This window comes from Carassius gibelio, chromosome A11, assembly GCF_023724105.1.
Source record: "Carassius gibelio isolate Cgi1373 ecotype wild population from Czech Republic chromosome A11, carGib1.2-hapl.c, whole genome shotgun sequence".
NCBI lineage: Eukaryota > Metazoa > Chordata > Actinopteri > Cypriniformes > Cyprinidae > Carassius > Carassius gibelio.
Genome location: NC_068381.1, coordinates 9,198,434 through 9,223,015, shown reverse-complemented (window position 1 = coordinate 9,223,015; position 24,582 = coordinate 9,198,434). Strand labels below are relative to the sequence as shown.

The 24,582-nt window shown below is 37.6% G+C and overlaps 1 protein-coding gene across 2 annotated transcripts in view; it reads left to right on the top strand.

Moving 5' to 3' along the window:
• Positions 1–24,582, top strand: part of LOC128022247 (ephrin type-B receptor 2) — a 146,727-nt gene that overhangs the window by 109,132 nt on the left and 13,013 nt on the right. Inside the window, exons 5-11 of one of the 2 annotated variants that reach the window (XM_052609598.1) lie at positions 2,035–2,370; positions 14,604–14,728; positions 16,225–16,387; positions 19,531–19,639; positions 19,906–19,970; positions 21,833–21,955; positions 22,048–22,295. In XM_052609598.1, the coding sequence (XP_052465558.1) occupies positions 2,035–2,370; positions 14,604–14,728; positions 16,225–16,387; positions 19,531–19,639; positions 19,906–19,970; positions 21,833–21,955; positions 22,048–22,295 (1,169 nt within the window). The remainder of the gene's footprint in view (positions 1–2,034; positions 2,371–14,603; positions 14,729–16,224; positions 16,388–19,530; positions 19,640–19,905; positions 19,971–21,832; positions 21,956–22,047; positions 22,296–24,582) is intronic. The other variant, XM_052609599.1, reaches the window with a different exon arrangement.

Here is a 24,582-nt window from a genome sequence, read left to right as displayed (position 1 = left end):
CTTGTAATCAGTATAATAGAAATAGTATAATAATTGGATTGGTATGAAAATGAAATGGAAAAAATATTTCCAAATAAAATATAAAAAGTATTTTTAATCTTTGAGTATATATCTTGCACAACATTATTCTTTATTAATCCCAAATAGATTAATTAGATTAAATTCTAAATAAATTGACACTAAATAGAAAAAAATAATGTTGATGGACTGCAGCATTTAACTAAATATTTTTTTAATATATTTTATAAATGCACATGATTGCACTGAAAAATCCATATGAACGGATTCCCAAAACTGGGCAATACATACATATGCTACATATGAGACAAAGTTTGGAAAGTTTGATTACTGCCTAACCCCTCTGGCTCACTTTCATTGTCATTATCCTAACAGCATAGCCAACAACACACCTCTTTTTCCACCACATGTAAACAGCAGCCTTTTCTGTTTATTCTGACTGATTTAAGATCAGGCAGAGAAAAAACAGACCTGTGGCCTTATTACTGAAACAGATGAGACCATGAAGATGAAGAGAGAGTGGCAGACAGCTCCCTTATGCTGTTGTGAGTGGCATGTTTTTGTCTCTCCCTGAAAGAGGCAAGGTGGGGGCAGAGAAGAAGGAGAAAGAAAGGGAAGAACGAGACCGCTTCTTTACAAAAGCCATTTGCAAAAGCTTGGCCCTGGGAGGAGAGCAGCTGTTGTGAATAAGAGATCAGCATCGTGTCGCAGAGCTGAAGCTCAGTGGGCCTTGGTTTGATTAAAGAGAGGAAACGGCAGCCTTTACCGCCCACCAACCTGGGAATGGGATGTTTAGAAACGGTTGTGCGTGCGACAAAGCTGTAGTTTTAAGACAGAGATGCCTCCTAATGGCCCCCAAAAAAAAGTAATCAATTGGGGCCTTCTATCTTGGGGTAGCTTTTTTAAAAGGGCAAAAGGCAGTGGGTTGTTTCTTGATTACCTCACATGCTCCGAGAGGAACACCCAGAGTAATTGGAAGCCCATGCCGGCTGAAGATAAACACGGGGTATTGTTAGTTTTAGTTGGGCTGTCAGTCAGAAGGAGATCTTGGAGGTGCATTTGTTTGGGATGTTCTTACTCTCTTTCCAACATACTGTGCGTGTGCATGAGCGAACACAAATGATGTTTACAAACACAGGAACAGAGCAGGAACAATTTGACTAGACCCAAATAAGCCTATGATTTGTGCATTGTTACCGTAATTTCAATTAGTCTGACGGCAATGCATGAGAAAATGCACATTGAAATGCATAAACATTTTTCATTGTATTATTCAGTCCCTCAGTTCCAAAGTTCCATCAGTTCCAAAGATGAAAACCAAAGTCGACAGAGCCATGGCTTAGTGGTTAGCAAACGTTGGGTTTGGGTTGTGTTGGGGGTTCAAATCTAACTGATATTTCCTAATAATTTTCTTGCCTTCATTTATATATCACTATAATTTCCCTTTAATAAAGGTTTGATTTTATATGTATTTATTTTGAAAAGCAGTATCTCAAGTCTGAAATAATTTTTCATTTGAATGACAAAAAATACAGAAGAAAAAAAACTAAGAAAAAAAATCAAAATAATTATAAAAAAACAAATAAATACAATAATAAAAAACATATATATATATATATATATATATATATATATATATATATATATATATATATATATATATTAAACAAAAAACACAATTAATATTATTATTATAATAATATAGATAATTTAAAAATATTAATAAATGTATAGCATATTTTTATAATATTTTCCCCCTTTTAAACATTAATATAGATGTAAAATCTTTGAATCATTTACCGATGGAAATAATTTTTTTCTTTCAGATTAACTTTTTCTTAGTTTTAAGTAAAAAAACAAGTAAAAAAAAAAACTAAAACATATAACATATATATATATATATAAACATATATATATATATATATATATATATATATATATATATATATATATATATATATATATATATATATATTATAAAGATTATTAATTTGTACATCTTGTGTGTTTCTCTAGCTGTGCCGTCGGCTCCTCAAAACGTCATCTCCAGTGTGAACGAGACGTCACTAATGCTGGAGTGGAATCCTCCGCGGGAGACTGGCGGTCGTCATGACGTGGTCTACAACATCATCTGCAAGAGCTGCGGAGGTGGCAGAGGGGGCTGCACGCGATGTGGGGACAACGTGCAGTTTGTTCCACGGCAGCTGGGACTCACCGAGACCCGGGTCTTCATAAGTGACCTGCTGGCCCACACCCAGTACACCTTTGAAGTCCAGGCTGTCAATGGAGTATCGGACCAGAGCCCTTATTCACCCCAATATGCATCAGTCAACATCACTACTAACCAAGCTGGTAAGTCCACACCATCAGTTTTTTATTTATTCTACATCCTGATTATACTCTTTGGATCGCATACCACCACGTCACCATGAGATTAGACATAATTTCCAAAAACTCTACGTGATGCACTTTGAATCAAACCCAAACCATTGTGGGACAGATTATCCGGAACCTAAAATCTCTCCAGCCAATGGTGACTTCTAATGAAAAACAGCTTCTTGCTACTGATTAAAACATTTTTTCTCCCTCCTGAATCAGCAGCCATGGCTGGGAGTCATCGTACAATCAGACACTGCCATTGCAAAGGCAACAGAAATCTGCTTTTTTTTCCACTCATGCCATTGTGGTTTAGATTACTGTGTTCCAATTATTTCAGAGGGGCTGCATCATTGATTTGTACTTTAAGTGTCTCTATGAAATGTGCGGTTGATCGTGCCAGATCAGAACTGGGAGCTCTTATGGGCTCGAACAGAGACAGCTAATATTTTATGTTCCTCACCCCTGCTGGCTACAGACAGATCAAACCCATCCATGCTTTAGCCTAGTAAAGCTCTTTTTTCAAGCATTTGACAGGATTTTAATTGGTTGTGACACATCGCTAACTTCAAAATTCAGCAATTTTCCAACATTTGCATCGCTCAGGGGAGGCTTTAAACAATCTGTTGTGCAGAAAGCATGCTGGAAGAGATGTGTTTACAACTGACGAGACTCTTGACCCGAAGCATGAGTAAGCATGAGGATTTAGTAGATGTACATATGTTGTGTTCTCTGCGCAGCAGGTCTCAGACATGAAGGGCGGATTCAGACTCACTCTCATAAACTGACAGGGGGATCCTGTTAAGACTTCAACTTTTTACATTAAGTCTCTCAACAGTTACAGTGAGTGCACTTGAGACATTTAGGGGACTTGTGAACGTATGTGAAACTGCCATGAGAGCTGAATGATGAGGCTTTCAATGTTTCTTTGAACAAGAAACGACTGATTGGCTGAAAACAGAAGGATTGTTAGGTTAGGTTTGCTTCAACTGAGTCAACTGAATGGCATCTTTGAAACGAAAGCCAACTTTTTTCCCCCCAAGCTTTATGTGTCCACATATTCTTCTTGGAGTAGCGCCTAGAATTTGTGCCATTTTCCCCAAACCTTACATTTATGTTACATTACTGCCCATAAAAGCACACTGGGACTACAATTAAAAGTTAAAAGTCTTTGTTAAATATTTCAGTATTTGTATTTAAATTTTTCATTTTATTCAACCCCATTATTTTTTAAAAGGGGTAATTTCAGTCATTTTTGTGTATAAATTCCAAAAAATTAAACACACGATGTTAAGTACACATAATTCTTTTTTTCTCTCTCATTGGTTGCAAAATGAATACCAGCCCTGGGTGGTGTACTTTGGTGCTTACATTCTGGGCTGACTAGATTTCTGATCTTTTATTAGTCATTAATGTTTAAATATAGGTGGTTATGTTATGTGATTTTAGCATTGTGTTGTCAATATGGTAAATATTGGGTTTTACTGAAGAGTACGTTTTTAGTTGTGAAAATTACAATATATTTTCATAGAACATCTGGCAATTTAATCACAGAAGATAAATGTGATTTCTTATTAAATAACCATTTTGGGGCCATATTTTCACCTTTTTTAGCCAATTTTTATTTATTTTTTTTCATTAAAAACATCTGGTTAGCATGTTAATTCTCCCCCTTCTCTTTGATCTTAGAATTAAACATGCAGATTTTGATAGTCTAAGTGAGGATATCATAGTTAGTTATTGATCTTCTTTATGAAACTGTAATGTAAACTGAAATCACAGCTATAGACAGAAGTATATGTAAGAATCAATAGAAAATTTCAACATATAAAGTTAAAGGAACAAGTAAAATATTTTATACAGTGTGCAGAAAGATAGGTTTAAGATTCAATTTTTAAATGATTGTGATGATGATCATGACTATTGTTGATGTCGTTTGCTAACCTAAGTGGTACATCAAGGTGGGCCATGTTGTTGAATGTATGGGTTTATATGTAAATGTGGACTTTCATGCAATAATGTGCTTTTTAAATTTTAGCTGTAAGTTAATTAAATTGTTTGTAAATATCCAGAATTAATAAAAAATAATGTTAAATAGTTAAGCTGTGATAATGTTTCAGTGAATGGACTGAATTTTAGGCTTGGTCTTCTTAGAATACTTAATTTTATTTCAAAAGAGCAAGGAATATCCAATTTTCCACGATATGGCTCCTTTAATACCTTTTACATAATGAATTACTATTGCTTTTCTATAATTTTTATAGAAAGATTGTTTTCCATATGTTTTCATTTGACAGTGCCCTGCTCTAACCCATGCTTTTCTTCGTTCTGGGGTCCCTCCCTGCTGTTGGGACGTTCTTCCCCCGCTCCACCTGTCACATTGGATTAGCAGCCCAGGACCTCCATCAGGGGGAGCTGTGAAAGTACTCACTCCAGCTCGCTGGGACAGGGCACTAGGACTGAGGCGCCTGGGTCAGGCTGTCCGGGCCTTTAATTTCATCTGGATTGGAGGGCTTTGGGGTTACATAAACATCTTGTCACCCCTCATTAGCAAAGGTGGCTTAGAGCTTCCCCCTTCTCATTTTGTACACGCAGTAGTTTGTGTGCGCATTTTTGTCCGTCTCCATTTGCAAGCATCAATTAAGCAAGTTTTGAAGCCTGTCTGCTGAACAGGAGAGGTATGTTCTGCAAGAGCAGCAAACAAAGAAGAAAATAATTGATTGTCGTTAAAATATTTGTTTTCTTATGCGAGTGGCCCCCTTTTAGATCTGAGATGGGATTTGCAGTAGACAGATGAATTGAAATTCCTATTTTCGGTTCTCTCAGTATTCTCTCTCTGTTCTCAGGCATTGTTTTCAACAAGTTCAGGAAGGCCTTTTCACACTGTCCATCACGATCTCACACACAATACAGTTGAAGCTCATCTCAAATGGCCAAAAGCACAGCAGACAAAGGGAGCAAAACTCAGAATGTTTGTAGGCTGTATGGTCGCGAGTTATATTTATGTGTGATACATCATGGGCTTAAACTGTCCTCGTGCACACTTATTAAGGGATGAACAATCCGTAAACACTGCTATTATGGAGTGAGTGTTATGATCTCGGCCTTGGAGAGTTCTTTTCCAGATCTTGATAAGTTATGACTGGACTGCCCACTAAGTATCAGGTTGGTGTTGTTCTGTGCATTGACCCAGAATGTAGTAGTGAGCAAAGCTGCAAAAACTGTTTGGTTCACTTCCTTCTGCCATTTTTCCCTGCAGAGGAATTTTTTTTTTTATATCTGCCAACCTCTAATTTTAAGGGTTTTGAATCACTTGGTTTTATAATTTGTTGTAATACAGTGATGTGCATACATTAAGTGGCTTAAGTGTCCTTGAACATAATAGTGTGATGATAATCAACAGCAAAGGCAATCTGGATCAGTGTCCCTTAGAGATCTAAACAAAAACTGCATGCTTTGCCTTTATTGGTTTAGTTATTTTTCACCAGAAAGCTTAACAAAGCCGTATTGAAGAAAGGCACAATGTTTTATTGAGCCAATTTTACAGAGGCAAACTGGAATGAAGGCCTTGAGCTCTGGGCAGCTATAGTAATAGTGCACGTCTGTGTCAGGCAGCTGGAGACACAAAGATAGTTTCTATCTTTCCCTTCTACTTGGCTTTCCTCCCTTGTCCCTTGCAGTTCTGCATCAACAGGGCATGTAAGGTTGATCAGTCATCAAGTAAACACAAACTGACTCCACACATGCATTTGAGACTGGCATTTATCAGGGCAAGGATAGAAAACATCCGCCCAGGTGTCACTTTCTTCTGAAAGTTTTATCCGAGCAGTGTGTGACAGATCACCTGCGATTTGTGATTTGCCTGCAGTCGGAAAGTACTTAGGAAGTGCCACTCAAGGGGTCATTCAAAGAGCCACATGGCTCAGTCAGTTTCACTTTATACTAGGGATGCACCGATCATTATTTTTCATGGCCGATTCCATCTGAAACCATCTGAAATTAACAGCAGTAACTGCACAATAAGTAGCCTACATTCAATACAAACATAGATGGTACAGACATCAGCATTTAGCTTTGGTTTTTGAATTGGGTTGAAACTACATAGAACTGGCCTTAAATTAAAAGATTAACTCTAACCATGTGAAATTAAAGACAACAACTGCATAGTTCTACAATCCAACCAACACAATCAACACACATTCAATGAGATGTTTCCTAATCAGCATTCAGTATTTTAGGTTTTAAATATGGTTAAAAAAAAAAAAGGTCTTTACCAGTGAGACTAAATAAAAGTATGCTATATAAATACATTTTCCAAAATGTTAAAATCAAATAATGTTTGTGCGAATAAAACAAAGATACAAAGTTTCATTCATCAATTAAAAAAAAAAAAATAGGGTAAAGATTCACTATATTTTTTTACTTGAGCCAATGAAAAATAAATAACTTATTGTCTCAAGTAAAAAAATATAGATGTGAATCATTACCCTAAAATATTTTAATTGGATGAATGAACACTTTTTTTGAGTGTGCTACAGCAGGTGATTTTTCAATCAAATATATAAACAAATAAATAATGTAATTTTAAGTAAAATAAAAATAATCATCCTAATGCAGAACTGACGTTTATTTCTGGCTTTTCAAACGTGTATGCAAGTTCTAATAATAATAATAATAATAATAATAAAAACATTTCAGTTTTGTCACAGTTTAGTCCGTTTCGTTTCTCATCCAACACGTGAGAAGTTGAGCTGAACTTCTCTTCACAGTCCACGCGTGTTCAGGGCGCGGACCGGTACAGATATCCTCGCGCAGCTTCAGTGCGCAGGAAAGACTCTTATTTGTACTACACCAACGGCTGATCACTTCCTGCTATCTGTGCCTCAGACATAAAGCTCTGCACTTCCAGTACTGATCGGCTGCCTGTGTCCCTCGCGCAGATTTTGAAATACTTCCACACAAATGACATAGCAAACGATTATAATGTAGTTTGTGTCTCTGTGCAAGCGAGCACACTTCCGGAAAAATCGGCCGGAAAAAGACCAAAAACCGGCCGATTGCCGATCGCGTATGTTGTGTGTAACAGTTGTTGCCTATCACGGCAAACTCCTGGCAACTTTAGCTCCCAGTCAGTAGCTTTCTGCGTCAGAGTCTGGCACACCAAGATAAACGACCGACCCATATGCCATTTCCGTCTGCCAGCTCACTCCGTTACTCTATTGCATAATTCAGCATTATACACCCCAGATACAGTTTGTTTATCCATTTCATTAGCCAAAGGTGAGGAGTACCACATGTGTCAGCCTTTGCTTAATACCTGAGAAAATGAATTGGTTCCTTATCAGATGGGGGAATCATTGTATGACTGAATTACATTATGAAGAGATGGGTCTGGTAATCTGGCTCGGGCGCTGTCGGGTGCTGGTGGAAGATTTATGACTTAATTATCTGCAGAATTGCTTTAGCGAAGTCCCGTCGGGCCACCAGAGACAATGATGCCACCGGCAGCCTCCGGAGAAAGTGGCAATAGTGAGCTAGATGATTGTATTGCCATGTAATTGAGAAGTGCACTCTTGTACTTTACTTTCTTGAACTTAATGCCGAGATTGACGTCTATTTCGATATTCAGTTTGTGAGTACTTTGGTAAGGCATTCAGATGGATGTAGATTGCCACCTGTAATGCTGAAGAAATAGCCTGTGCTGTTTTTTTTCACCTCGGACATTGATCTTTCCCCGAGAAGGCTCCCCTTTTCATGCCATGCATCATAAATATAAAGCGGGTGGCCGATGTGGGAGCACTGTGACAGAAGGTGGCAGAGAGGGCACATATGGAAGGTGCCAGGTGGGGTCAGGGGGCAGCCGGTCAAGAGACTACACCAGACACCTGGAGCACTGGCAAAGTCCAAATTCACAGCTCCCGTCCCGTCACATGCTGTTGCATACTAATCACATCAGGTGTCAGTGGTGGAAAGCAAGGGCTGTGTCATTTGCATTAGCCAGGGGAAAAGGCCTTCTTAAGTATGCAGGGCAGGCTGCTGGAGCTTTTGACTATGCAGTGACCAGTGCATAAAATATCCATTTCATTATGCATGTGTACCGGAAAAACGATAATATAAGTGCAATGTTGTAAATTTGAAAGCTTGGAAATTGCTTAATGCTTTGATGCTTAAAAACATTTTGAGTATGCATCAAAATAAAAAATAACATGGATTCTGTGCTTAAATCACTTTCATTTAATCACGGCCAATAATGTTTACAACGAACAGTGTATTTTGCTGTAATCATTCTGGATTAGCAAAGTACCGCAGTGACAGGTGCAAAGCTTAATTAAACATACTGATTTATTGCTGGAAGTGGAGTATTTATTCATGATGTTCTGAAATGTTTAAAAAGGCAGATAAGAATAAACAAATATCTAGTGTAATTTGTGTAAAACCCCTGTTTGATATGACCCTGAAAATCACAGAGGCTTTAAAATATACAATAAACAACCTTTCGGGGATCTACGGTTACTTCTCTTTTTAGGAGTACAGCACTCTTTCTGATTAATAAAAAATTAGCCTTCTCATGAAGAGGTTATATTTGACTCCTTAAAAAGACCTACTGGGGAATAATGTGTGTTTTTTTACCTTTGTAATGCCATTTTGCAACAAATGCAACTTTATTAAAAGTATGTTTTTATGTCAAATTGAAAAAAAAAAATACTTTATAAGTTTTTATTATTATTATTATCATTAAAGCAATAGAATAAAAACAAGTAGAATCAGAAGAATAAGTTATCAATCAAATGAAATCAGTATTAACAAAATTCAGTTGTACACAAAAGTGCTTCTAGTTCTATTTACAGATGTTTAATGAGGCTCAGAGATGGCATGCAATTAAATTCATAAATTCAAGTTGAGATTAACCGTTTTAAATATGACGCCTTGACCCAAATAAGTCATGGCAGGATCACAAAATCGAGGGAGTCAATATAATTTGTCCTTATCTCTGCAAACAGAAAGACCACGAGTTGAACAGGTTCCTCTGTTTAGATATGACGTGCCAACAGACCTCTGGTTGTCTGAGAAGATCGTGAGATCTGTCAGATGGCAGTCGATATACATCATATGCATATATGCATAAAATAATGAATTCTAATGCACGTCATTGGACAGCTGCCATTTGCAGTCTTACCCAGGTGTTCTCTAAACACCAGAGTTCTTAGAGCATTGAAACTGTACAGAGGGCTTCAGATTAGACTCAAACTCTCTGTAAGTGTCTGCAAACTTCTTAAGACGCTGAAGTGCCTATTTTTGAATCAGCTTATGGTGTGTATATGAGTAAATTAATGTTTCAATCTTTCCCAGTGCAGGTGGTTTAAAGCTTGAAGCACTGAAAGAGGGGTGCGCTGCTTTACGGCACTGGAAATTCTGTACTCTGTGGAGACATAAACCCCGCAATCCAATACAGATGGGAAATAGGGACGCCTGCCAGACGCACTGTTTCTTTCTACCTCTTTTTTATTTTTATTTTTTATTTTTTTTGAGGTGGGGGGGGGGGTCTAAAAGTTACATGCAAATGTAGTGGGTTCTTCCCCTCCTTTCTGGCTCTCTTTTGACATGAGTCTCATAAATAGGGGATACTCACAGTGTACGTTCCCGCGCAGGAGAAGAACAGCAGCTGCTGTCAGATTGTTCTGGGAAAAACTTGCACTTTGGGGAAGTTTTGCCATTAAGGGGCCTAGGGGAGTCAATGGGGTGGACGAAATTTATAAGCACTGACCTGCAAGGGCTACTTCTACCAACATTACCAAATCACTATGTCTCTCTTCCACACCACAACTCGGCTCCAAATGAGATCCACATGCCTCCCAAACCTATTATACAGACTCATAATGAAGAGCCAATGGGACTGAGAGAACATTCCACATCAGTCAGAGACTTTTATATGATGATTAATCCAAACTTTTGGGTACACATTCTTTGCTCACTCACTGTCAGTGGTGGAGTACTGAAAATGTATTTACATTAATGAAATAATACTCAATTACAAGTGAAAGTACAGATGTTAAAAAGTACTTAAAGGGGATAATTTCATGCACTCAGTATACACTGTAGGAGTTGGATTCTCATACTAAACATGACTAAATTCTCAAAAAACGAGTTGGGAGTATGACAAAGTATTTCTGTGCCAAAGACACTCCTGCAGGTTTTGTATAAGGCTTGGAAAGTTTCTTTTTTTTTTCGAGTATGGCCCTGTATGAATTCATAAAAGGCGGGTTTCCTTGAATGTGCATTTCTCCAGAAAGAATTGTGCCCACACAATCAGCAAGAGCAAGAGCACGCCCACCGGTGCTTCATTAAGGTTTTGGAATATGTCGGGATCCGATTCTGGATCGAATGTTTGTTGCTGGAACTTTTTAGCCATAGTTAATTTAAGTCAATAACGTTTTTGTTCCTGTTTATTTATGTCGATGTCACAGTCAGTCGCTATGCAAATCTTTGCATGTTCGTGGCCCACAGCACACTTCCAGGAGCTCGACTGTTTCCGGAGAGAAGCAGTGCACCTGTATCTGTCTTTAATAAATCAGATAAAACTTAAGACACTTAGAGATATGAAGAATGCAGTACTACTCCATAGGTACTCAAGATTAACATGAGACTAAGCATAAACAAAATCTACTCAGAGTAATAGTTACTTTTCAGCCGTTGATACTTAATGAATTATGAAAAGGGAGATTGATCAAATTGGAGATCCTTTGAGTAAATAGAATAAAGCAATACAAGAATAATTTGCTTTCCATTTATTACTCAAAAAACACTTACAGCAAGTGAAAAATATCTGCATACATCTAAATATATACAGCTTTTGATTGGTTAGGATGATGTAAATAAGATATTCAATGTGCAGTATAGAGAGCATCACTGACTATAACACAACTTTGTGAACTTTTTTGAAACAAAGAGTTTTTTTTTTTTTTCAAGATTATTAGATCAATGGAAAGTTCAAAAGAACCAAATTTATTTGAAAAAGATTTTGTTTGAACAATCTAAAAGTCTTTACTGTCCCCTTTAATTAACGTTAAAACATTTTTCACATTTATGCATTTTATTGTTTGGAATTTTGTGGATAGTATTTTTTTAAGATTCTGAGATAGAATCCAGCATGACGTGGCTGGCTGTAGTTATAATGGCTAAGAGGCACTTATTTACCAGCTTCAATTGGAGCAGAGCTCAATCTTTTTTCTTTTTTTTTACATGCAAGACCATGCCCCATTATAGACCAGTAAACTTATATGAGTGGAATTAACTTGGTAAACCCAATATATTATTTATAATAGATCTTGTAGACATTGAAGTAAAGATATACTGGCAAAAAGGCAGGAATTGGGCTTCAGAAACTATTGCATAATTGTCATAAAGGGTGCAAAAACCCTAGTGTCTATCATATTAGATTCAGTAGAATAGCTCTTATAAATTTTGATGCCCAGCACCGTGATGATTAAATAACCACTGAACTATTTGGATATGTATGTATCTATAAAATTAAAAATTTAAATTAAATGTATGCATTTAGCAGACGCTTTTATCCAAAGCGACTTACAGTGCATTCAGGCTATCAATTTTTACATATCATGTGTTCCCGGGGAATCGAACCCCCTACCTTGCGCTTGCTTGCTTGCTACAGCAGTGCTCTACCAGTTGAGCTACAGGAACACGAACTCATTATTATTCCATCCAACTTTTAAACATGACTGTTCCTCCTCATCTCAGCACCCATATGCAACAGTTATCTATTCCTCATGCTGATGTTTTCTGCACCTCACGCTCAGAGACCACGTGCAGCGCATACTGTGATCGTTCCAATGTGTCTGAACACTCCACCTGCCAGGAAAACGTTAAGCATCTAGGCTTGCAGATAAATAGTCCTCATCAACTGTACCACAGAGAGCAATTGTGTGTAAACACTGGAATTTAGCAAAAGTAGAATGGACATTTTACTAGCTGTGATAATCATGACTGTGAGTGCACTTTCTTAGCTAAGAGGTTTTTTAAGTTGTCACTTTCTTACCCATGATTCTACTGTTTTCCTTCCATGTCAACTGTGATTCCCTGGAACTTTCAGTGATGGATGGCTGTCATTCCGCAATGAGGAAAACATCCCCCAGTAACCGGAAAACCTTAACAGTCTGCCTCTCAGCTCTCTCAAATCAGCATATGTTCACCCCTAATGAGCTGTTGTACATGTTCTGACTTTGTTTGCATTAGCCCAGATTGGATTACCAGAGACAGAGTCTTATTCAAATATCTAGCTATCTACATAGAAAGCAGCTGTAAACTGAAACAGCTCGCTGGATGACATAGTCTTAAACAGCTCATTACAAACTGACTGTGTGTTTTCTTTTCAGCTTTTCTATTCTAGCACATATGCTAGAAACCTGACTATATGCAAAAAAAAGCTTAAAAAAATTAATCTGATGTCCCCTTTAATTTAAATATTAATGTTAAATAAGATGCCTGTATGGTTCCCCATTGATAAAGCCTGACTGCTTGCTGGAGGTATCCTCCGCATACCAACATTAAGGTTGACAAGATGCTGCAGGTCGCTTGTCTTTCATTGCGCAGCTCTGGGCTGGACTGAGCACGACGATGCATACTGACAGAGGATTCACAATCCCTCCTGTAGTGCTCAGAGTCCTGGGAAGCCATTTATTAACCTCTGGCATATATTTATTAATTGGCTGGGACAACACGACTAAAGCTTGTTCAGCATTATGTCCTATGTTTTCCAATAAGTATGTTTGGATAAAAGAACACCTGCTGCCACACCGCAGACTAGGCCTGTAGCAATTATTACGTAATTGTCTGATCGTAATTTTTTGAGATTGTTGTGCACTGTAAATTAAAATCACATATTGCAAACATTCAGAAACAGAAATGGCATTTCTTATATATATTTTTATTTTATTTTGGTAATAAACAGGATAACTCTCCATGTATTGAAGTCAAGATGAACACAATGGATTTTATTAAATTGTTATTATTATTATTATTATTATTTTATTTAGTCACATTGAAATATTTTCCATTGTTTTATTTTGCATTTATTAATAAATGGGGGATGTTTTTTTTTTTCAGAAGTCAGCCTAGACAAATTTAGATTTAATTTAATTGTATTTTATTTTAGCAATAAACAAAGTGACACGTTAATTATGTTTTATTATTTTATTTTATTTGTAACTTTTGCTAACATTTATTATTTCACATACAATTTTAAACATTAAGTCTTAAGGAGTATGTATATTACGCCTATGCTGTAAGTAACATGAACTAAACAGACAATTAAATCATAAAACACAATTCATTTTATGACATTTAATTAAATTGCTGATTCCCCTATGGCAGAAAAACTGCTGAAAATGAACAGTGCTCTTCAGACCTCCTCACCTGTATCACCTGTGCATTTGAGAAAGATTTACAAGTCATTCTGTGATCTAGAGAGCAGGAAATAAGCACATGAATAAGCCACTTAAGCTCTCCTTCAACCCCAGAGACTGTAAGCTCAAGCTGATAGCAGCCACGGGCTTTCCCACAGAGTGGCTTTTTCACAGAGAAGTGCATGCCGGAGGAGAGGCCCATGTCTTAAAGTGCCTGAGCCTTGGTGAAGGCATGGTCCATAAATCCCGGCCTCTCCAAGCCCCATACAGCTCCAACTGCGTTCTCGAGCAACTCCATTGAGTTTTTCTGACCCGGTATGCCACGCTCTAATTCTTAATGGCTGTAAGGAACACCCTGAACGTTTATTTCCGTAATAAACAAGGGGGAACTTTCTTTTTTTTTCTTTTACAGCAGTTAGTTTGGACAAGTCCAACACAAAGAGACACTAATATAAGGTTTGACACTCTTTCCCCCGCAATTACCAAGCATGCTGATGAAAAATAAACTCTACGATTCGCAAATTCAAAGACACAAAACACCAGTTGTGTTCACCATAATTGTGGTTTCCACGAGTAGAAATCAAAGCTGGTTTTATTTGTTTTCAGCACACCACAAAATTAGTCACTTTGTTTATGTCATTCGGCACAGTGCAATTTACATCTGTTTAATCACACACCAGGATCTGTGCTTTAATATCACTGTTGCTAGATTTAATGTGTAAGTTGATCCACTGGGTGATTTGCATTACTCTTTAAATACGGAATATAATATGCCTCTTTTTTTCCCAGCTCCTTCTACAGTGTCTATCATGCATCAGGTCAGTCGCACCATTGACAGCATCACTCTCTCCTGGTCCCAGCCAGACCAGCCCAATGGGGTCATACTCGACTACGAGCTGCAGTATTATGAGAAGGTATCACATTAATACACTTGATTAATGTATAATGCATGATACACATTTTTAATGCAGAATGCATACAGTGCATTTGACAGTATTATAAGCATGCATTAAAAATTGTCAGTGTTGTAAGATTGATTTATAAATGCATAAGTTAAAATTTAATTGCTGTTTTTATTAATGTAATAATAATAATAATAATAATAATAAATATAGCTGCAAACAGCAATTAAGGGGCCAAGCACTACAGAAGCACGCAAGGCAGCAAGACCAACTGTAGCATAGAGTAATTGAAGCCATTTTAAAAAGATTTTTGTCAGAATGGCTAAAAAAATCATAAATACCTCCACTAGTAATATGATTTAATGGCATATCACTTATAACAATAGGTAGTGCTGTTATCAAATCAAGGTGGAGGGGAAAGTGTGAGGTGACAATGGCACAAACAAAGTTTGGTGTCAAATTGTTAAAGCTTTGCAGAGATACAGTCTCAGACACAGTTTGGTATCATTCCAGCAAATTCATTGACACATTAAACAACCATTGTGTGTAGTATTATTACTTTTATCTTTATTAATGTTGATGTATTAAAGTTCCTTGAAGTGAAAATGATTGTTCGTTTACAGTTTCTGTTTAATTGAGGCTTTTGGTAGCTGTTGGATGTGAAAAGCGAATAGCACTATTACATACTGTACGCAGTTACTCTCAAAACACTGTTGTGGTTAGAACCGAATACCAGTCGCTTAAATAACTGAGATTTCAATGCAGTAAAAAAATATAGATTTCCCTAACAGATTCCTCTCAGTCAGCACGGGCCACAAAAAAAAACACACACACTAGCTTGTACTTGAGAAATACTCACGCCCACATGGTATGTCGATATTCTTTCAGTCTCCCATTTCACTCACTTTGTTTCCGCTGGTTGACACACATAAGACAGCCACACCCTTAAATACAACCCGCATTTCTTTCTTCCTTTGTAATACACATACACAAGCTGACGGTCTCCAGGGTTCTGCTCCTGTTCTAACTCTTTCCTCAGTATAATTCCTTTCTCAGACAGTGCTAAGGACTGCCTGTCAAAACACTCTTCTCAGACTGCAGCAAAACTCACATCACAGAGCTCAGAAATAGAGCTGGCAGGAAAAAAGCGGAGCACTCAAGTAGTACATGTATACACACACACACACAGAGTCCTACATTCTCTGCTTCTCCTTCGCTATCACTCTTTCTCTTCGCTTACACAAACAGACACTCAAGCGACAAGTGACAATGGCCACAGCTTTCAGGCCAGACTAATGAATCATGGCTGGCCTGAAAGTGTCTGCCCAGCACCCACAGTCGAGCTCTACTGATGAGGTTTGATGAGATAGATAGCCCTGTTAGAGAGCCATATGAACACCTCTGAGTCTCTTGTGAGCCTCCAATGTGAAAAACTGACCAAAACGCCACTGGATTTGTAAAATGTATGTATTTACCCCCTTTTTTTTTTGGTTATTTCTCTATTTCAGGACCAGACGGAGCATAACTCTTCCATAATAAAGAGTCAAACCAACACCGCAGTCATCCGTGGTCTCAAACCCGGAGGCATCTATGTCTTCCAGGTCCGAGCGCGTACGGTGGCAGGGTTCGGACGGTACAGTGGCAAGATGTACTTCCAGACCATGACTGAGGGTGAATATCTAATCAAAATAATGACAAAATGATGGTTTGTTTTATCCAAAAATCTTCATCATCTCTTCAGATTTGGTCTTTCTGAGAAGAAATGACATGCATATGATTCTGCCAATCATTCTTACATCTCCCACATCTTATCATAAGAGCAAACCTGTGTATAATTGACTTTTCAGTCAATACTTTTATCCAGAAAGCGTGCAATCAACTGATAAAAAGTAAACATATAATGTTTGCCCACTGCTCCGGGTGTGTGCTCACAGTGTGGGTTTTAACTGCTGTGTGTGTGTGCACTTTGGATGGGTTAAATGCAGAGCACGAATTCTGAGTATGGGTCACCATACTTGGCTGAATGTCTCTTCACTTTCATTTTCATGAATAATAGCACAGTACAAAAACGAAAATATAAACATATTTATATGAAGGCTTGTTAAAGATGCTCTACACTAAATATTTTGTAAATTATAACAATAATATTATATTATATTATATATATATACAGTATATATATATATATATATATATATATATATATATATATATATATACAGTATATATATATATATATATATATATATATATATATACAGTATATATATATATATATATATATATATATACAGTATATATATATATATATATTAGTGCTGTCAAAATTAGCGCGTTAACGCATTCGATTAATTTGAAATATTTAACGCGTTAAAAAAAAATAACGCAATTAACGCGGTTGCAGTTTTTTTATTTCCAGTTGTGGCCTATGTGTGTTCAACGTGCAAAGAAATATGGATAAGACCAAGGAAGGACTTTTAGACGGAAAGTTTCAGTATAAAACTCTGCCGGATTACTCTTCAGTCTGCCACAAGAAACAGCAACATTAAAATCATGAACTCAAATATCATTGTTTAAAAAAACAAAAAAACAATGACTGTAACAGTGCGTAAATCAGACCTTTCTGTAACGCTAACGTTAATAAGCTTAAGCGAAAATAACGAAATAATTGTGTAGCGGAGTATTTTTTTGTACACAGTGCCGCGAACTGTCAATCACTCCTGTGCGCGTGCATCACTGTCCTCCTCAGCTGCAGCAACTTGCGCTCTCTCTCTTCATCAAGCTTTAAAACAAAAAGGGGACAAAAAGAACATATTGTCTTTGTGCATAGGCTATAGATTAATTAGATAAATTAATATCTAAATTTGTGCCTTTCCGTCTACGGTATTTTTTTAGAACTTAGAAAAAAGATGCTGCAGCCAATGAACAGCCAGCGGGGGCTGCAGGACGACTCGACCTCCGCAGACAGTTTTTAATGTTTATCAGACAATAAATACTCAAGATTTTGCTTTAGTATAACTCACAACGAGTTTCACACACCTTCTCCGGCCACGTTGAGTTGTTGACACTTAACAGTGGGAAAAGCGACACATGCGCTATTCACTTGTATAACTTAAGGGTGAATGGGTAATGTAGTTTCTGCTCTGGGTGGGATGAATTAGGAAGCTTGCATTGTGAAGGGCGCTCTGAAAATCGGCAGTGCAGTTAAAAGATTAAAACCTCTATTAAAACAGATGTCCAAATGAGCGTACCGGTACGCTACAAGCACGTTCTGGGCGCACGGAGAGGTGGCGGTACGCTCAAGAGCTATATTTGGAAGTGGCGGTACTGAGTACCTGTGCGTACTGGCCCACTTAAAGCACTGGCAATGACTATACTTTGGAATTTTTTTGCAGTCCACTTAGAATTCAACATGGAAATCATTTTTGTTTTTTATTGGCATTGATTGTTTTGAAATTCAAATGATACTTACATGCCTGTGTTTTTATTTCTTTAATAAATATGGCTTTCAAGCCAACAGTTAATTTGGAGGATATTGATGGTTTATTGCAGGTATGTTGTAGGTACATGAGAAAATCTGTGTTACAAGTTAAACAAAAATTCCAATAAACAATCATATTTTGAATTTAAATAGTTTCTTTGTCTTGATTTTACATTAATTATTTACATTTTACATTTACATATCCAAAAGTTTCAGTCTGTTAATTGCGATTAATCGCGATTAATCGCGATTAATTTAAAAAAATTGTGCGATTAATTAGTTAATTTTTTTTAATCGATTGACAGCACTAATATATATATATATACAGTATATATATATATATATATATATAATATAATATTATTGTTATAATTTACAAAATATTTAGTGTAGAGTGTATATATATATTTGTTTATTTATTGATTCAGTCCCATTTCCAAAATGCTAAAGAGAAAGAATGGTAGCTGAAACATGTCATTGGATGGCTGCCCATCGTTATGCCCTTCCCAGATCACCTCATTCAGAGGCAGCTGCCTCACTCATGCCTGCTCGCTCTCTAAGCCGCTTATTATGAGCAGTCAGAATTAGTCTGATCTATCCTCCTGAGCTCTCCGCTGGCATGATGAGAGACAGCAACTCAGCCAGGTGATCCAAACATGGATGTCTCATGCCAGCAGGCTGCACTCACATTGAGTGATTTAAACCAAGAGGTTTAAAACCGATTAAAAAGGAAGTTACAGTGCAGTTGAATTCACATGACACCCGACGAAGTTCAGGTTTTTGTTTACTTACTACCTCAGCTTTTGGGAGTTTGGAGCAAGTGTTTAAATATTGTAAAATCTGGTAGCACGCTAGCATGTACTTAGCCTCTAGGGTTGCAGAGTGAGCACAGGGGTTTGTCTGCATTGTGAACGGATAGTCTGTAATTATACACGAATAGAGGAGAATGAGAAAGCTAGTCAGGAGAGGAAAGGAAAAGAAAGTTCCCCAGGCCTTCCCAACATCCCAATCCGTCTGTCTTCCACCAGTACACACCACCCAACACATTTCCTCCACCGCCTGCCCATATGCTGCTGGAGCTAAGCAGTCCAAGTGTACGGCCCCATCTGCCTGAAGGTATCTCACACAAGGTTTCCTGTCCCAGATTCCCCACTGTGAAAGTGGGGAAGTGAGGGTCTCTCATCTGTGAAGACATTCACTGCAGGATTCCTGTGTCTAAGTGGAGTCTGAACTTGCTCCAGGCTACAACAGATATAGAGACACTCTGCTGGGGTTTGTCAGGAAGTGCTAACTTTTGGATATTGTGTGTGTGTGTGTGTGTGTGTGCCTGCAGAGGAGTACAACACTAGCATTCAAGAGAAGCTGCCTCTCATCATTGGCTCGGCGGCTGCTGGTCTGGTCTTCCTCATTGCGGTGGTGGTCATCATCATTGTTTGCAACCGGTGAGTTCATCTTGCTGTGTTATTAACATGTAAACCATTAGTATAGCTTCCCCTAATTATACCAGCAACATTTATAAAAATCCTGCGCTTTTGTCCTGATTTGCTTCATTAGCTGACATTTACAGAGCAGCAGAGCTTGTAAAAACTCACTTAATGATGGGGTTGTGTTAACAAGATGACGGTGGTCAGTAGTGAGTGTTGTTTCTAGGGCTTTAGCACCTTTTTAAACAGTACAAGTAGAGCTGTTTGTATTTGTTCGCCTGCAGACGTGGATTCGAGAGAGCAGATTCAGAATACACAGACAAGCTGCAACACTACACCAGCGGCCACAGTGAGTACTTCGGTCTTGACTACTATACACACACTATGAATACAATTAAAATGTATGTTATGGTTCAAATGTTTAGAAACTATAAGTTTTTTTTAATGTATTTTGATAAATGCTCATCATCAGATACTAATCAATTCTGGTTTTTCCTAAATCTTTATTCTGTTACATACCTACACATACTAATGCCCTCAATTTCCCCCACTTCCCCCCTCACACAGCTCTATTTAGCCGCTGTATCTCTTTCACCATCAAACACACCTTTATCTCAAAGTTGGACCTCAGTTTCTGATTAATCTGTAAAAATATTAACCCCACAGCTTCCCTCGAAATTCCATCGTAGAGTGAATTAACCACGTATCCCCTAGAAGCGATTTCGTTGTTCATCTTTGTTCTCCAGCTCAGTTCTTTTTCCACCTCTTGTTTATTTTCCCATCAAAGCGGTACACAAAGCTAATGCTAAAAAAGCTCAGTGCCAGGTGTTTCAAAGTTAGTAAGATCCGTCAAAGATTCATCATAAAATGAGCAATACTTCAGTAAATACCGCCTTAGCCTCGGAGTGCTGTTCCATTTATAGAAATAAATCTTTAAGATTCTCTCGAGGCAATAATTTAAAGCTAAGCTCGCTTGCTTGCTCTTGCTCGCTCTCAATCTGAGGGCTTATAGTTTATCTCTCTCTTGCTCACTCTGCTGATTGAAAATGGTCTGGCACTTTTCCTCAAGTTTTATTTTTCTCTGTCCTTCATTATCAATTTAAACAGCTTTTATGCTGTGTAATCAATGGTAAAGGCTGCTGTAAATTCTGTATTTTTGAAATGATTCCTGGGCCAGTGTGGGCCCAGTAAAACCTGCAAAATAGTGCTCACCAGTCAGAAAGTGCTCTCATTTTCTCAATTGTACGTGTATCTCGTTCATTCTTTCTGCCTTCAGTTTCTTAATCGTAAAGGGAAAAATTGTCACCATTTGCTTACCTTCTTATCATTCCATTCTGTAAAAAAAATTATGTTAGGCAGAATGCTACTCTTGTCCATATCATTAAAGGGAATGGAAATATTTACGTTCAGTGACTGCAAAAAAGCAGCAAGAACATACTGCTAAAAGTTTCCTTCTGTGCTCCACAGAGGACAAAATGTTACATGGGTTTTGGACAACTTGAGGGAGAGTAAATGATGACAGATTTTCATTTTTGGGTAAACTATCATTTAAAGAGAGAGCTCTGCTCAGAATAATTTTCTCCAGCATAGCAGATACACTATAACCTCATGAATTGAAGTGTGACGTTCACAGATCCTTTGATAGTGGATGCCATTCGCTTCTCTCACTCTATTTGTCTTCATCTTGTCTGTTGCGAGAGCACATGTATCAATTCCAAAAACGTCTGAGCAGACAGATCACCAGCAGAAAACCTCTCATGCTGCGTGAAAACACAATATGTCTATTAAAATACCTTTGGATAGATTTAGAGCCGAAAGACTGAATAATCGGATTTAAAACAGGAATTACTTAAGTCCTCACACACTTAAGTTCACCTTTAAGCCAATTTACCTGCAATCAAAAGCAGTTTGATTGGCAGCAATGGAAAGTGCTGATACATGGTCCTCACTGGGGACTATGACTCCCCAGAGGTAATACATACATTTAAAACGCCTAATCTTTCTCTTGGCAAACACTGTTACACTCCACTGACTGTAGTCATAAGCTCTTCCAATGTCATGCTCAGAATTCAAAGCTGCTGGAAAGCCAGCCATTTCCAGAATTCCCAGAGGCTCGCATCTCTAATTCTTTCTCACATTTACTCTGACTATTCTGATGTACAGTATTTTTTGCAGCATTTAAATATTATAGCTGTTTTTAATTTTTTCAAGTATCACCAGGAATGAAGATTTACATTGATCCATTTACGTATGAAGACCCCAATGAAGCTGTGAGGGAGTTTGCTAAGGAGATTGACATCTCATATGTGAAAATCGAGCAGGTCATTGGAGCAGGTAATCAAACCTCCAAATGTCCAACAGTGTTCTACCATGAAGTTTTTCTTGTGCCTTGACTTAAAGAACGATGCGCTTGTCTCTATCCATAGGCGAGTTTGGAGAGGTGTGCAGTGGTAACCTAAAGCTCCCAGGAAAGAGGGAAATGTTTGTGGCCATTAAAACACTGAAGACTGGTTACACAGAAAAGCAGAGACGAGACTTCCTGAGTGAAGCCAGCATCATGGGGCAATTTGATCACCCCAATGTGATCCATTTGGAGGGAGTGGTGACCAAGAGCAGCCCTGTTATGATCATCACAGAATTTATGGAGAATGGCTCATTGGACTCTTTCCTCAGGGTGAGCATTTTTGCCCAGAGTCTTGATTTAATAACTGTTGCAATCTACATAACCTAATTGAAAGCAGTGATAAATTAAAGGAACATCTCACCCAAAAATGAAAATTATCCAATGATTTACACATCCTCAAGCCATCCTTGGTGCATATGACTTTCAGTTTTCAGACGAATACAGTCAGAGTATATGAAACATTTTTAAATGTAAATTTAAAAAAGTAAAATGTAAAATGTAGTTTTAAGAGATTACATTTTACTTGATTGAATCGGCTGATATATGATATTTTCTCTCTCTCTCTCTCTCTCTCTCTCTCTATATATATATATATATATATATATATATATATATTATATATAATATTTAGTAAAGTATGAATATTAACATTTCATACTGTATATTATAATATTGTGCTGTATTAACCATTTTATTTTGTATTAAATTAGACAAAAAGGATTTATAAGTGAACCCATAGTATTTTAAAGAAGAAAAAAAAAGGCGTCGTCTGCAGGTCTGTATGCGCATCAGCATGCTCAGCATCATACAAATGTTCCCTCCTAATTTCTCATGCTGTCCATCTGGTAATTTTCCACAGGATCTCTCTGCAATACCCAGCTACCCCCCATAACAAACAAATACGCTCAGTGTTGATTCCAGCTGTAGGAATGTTGTAATAATCTCAGTTCTCTTCCATTCGTCTCTATGGGTTGCCACACTAACATTTGCTTTAAAGCAGTCTCTGAATTGTTGCACTGTGTTTAGTCATGCCCTCATTTTGTATTGGTCATGCTCTCTCGACCACGTTCTCTGCATTACAAGCTTTAGAAGAGCGGTGTCTGATAAACTGAGGCTCCATATTTGCTTCCGACCTATATCACAGAACACACATAGTGATCAAAAAATTGTGCTTGGTGCAATAATCTGAAAACTCTTAGCATGAGAAAAATACTTTGTATATCTATCTGCATTGGAATGAGAAGAAAATGCTGCTGTCAGCTGATGACTGGCATGCGTCAATTTGATTTCAGCTTAGAGCTGATGTGGATAAAATAGGTATCTGGATGCCTTGATCGCCGGTAATTGGGCTCACTGTGTGTTGCGTCAAAAAAAAAAGCCTTTGATTTATGTAAATATGTAATCTTTGGGGAAGGGATGATTTGTTTTGCTCATTAGCAAGGCTTTGCCTCTGATCTATCACGAGATAACATTTATTTTATCCTTGACACGTAGCTTTTCGGAGTGTTAGGCTCAGGAAGTGTAATTATCTGAAACAAGAAACCTTCATGGTTATGCCGTTTAAACGAAGGCGAGTAAACAGGAACCAAACGACCCACCATTTGTTAGACATTTGAACTGAATTTATTTATTCTCACCACAATCAGATCCAGCTCTTGCTAACCTCTGTAATTGTGAGATTCTGATATTAACTGTTGACTAGCCAGTTGTTTTGCTCATGTTTATACTTGCACAGAACACCCTACGACAGAACGCACATGCCCTACCGTGCGTTCTTAAGTGAAGAAATGACCGATTTCTGATAACACAAGTAGAAGAGTGAAAATATTACAACACCACCTCATACATCAGGTTTACTCTGTGTTCAAATCACAATTTTATATTGAAGCATTAAAAAAGAAAACAATTTTTTTTTTGCTCTCATAACGTCAGTTTGGTGGTGTGCGAGAGCTTTGAAACTCCTCAGATCTTTGTGTAGCTGTACAATTGTGTTGTTTCTGCAAGACTGTCATCCATTTCTAACAGAATGCTGATTTCTTTGAAAAAAAAAAACATGCGTCTGTTGTGGCACCTCACTATGACAGCGGAAGACAACATTGTGTGTTAGTGCTGAAGTGCTAGAATATGAGTCTGATGGAGCTCTTGTAAGACACGACTGAGAGGGAGACTCGATACTTACCTGTCTTCCTTGCACTGATCCAACTTCCAACATTGTTTTGTGGCTGATTAAGTAGTGAAAGAGAGCAAAAGGGAGAGAAATTCAAAAAGGTATGCTACCAAAACTTTCAGACATATTTGAGAAGCATTCAAATGAAAAGTTAAGCACAGCCGAACCGACAGCAAAGACGTGTCTAAGAAGAAACAGCATGGATAGAATAATTCACATATTAAGAATGTTTGCTTCACTCCAAATAACTTTTGAGTGAAAAATCCCTCCAATTAAACTATAGGCAAACACAGTGAGCAGATTAGAGTGCCAGGCTGTATTTACGAAGGATTTCAGCTGCATGAATAATGGATGCCATTTAATTGCTGTGGAGGGTGAGGAGAAATTCAA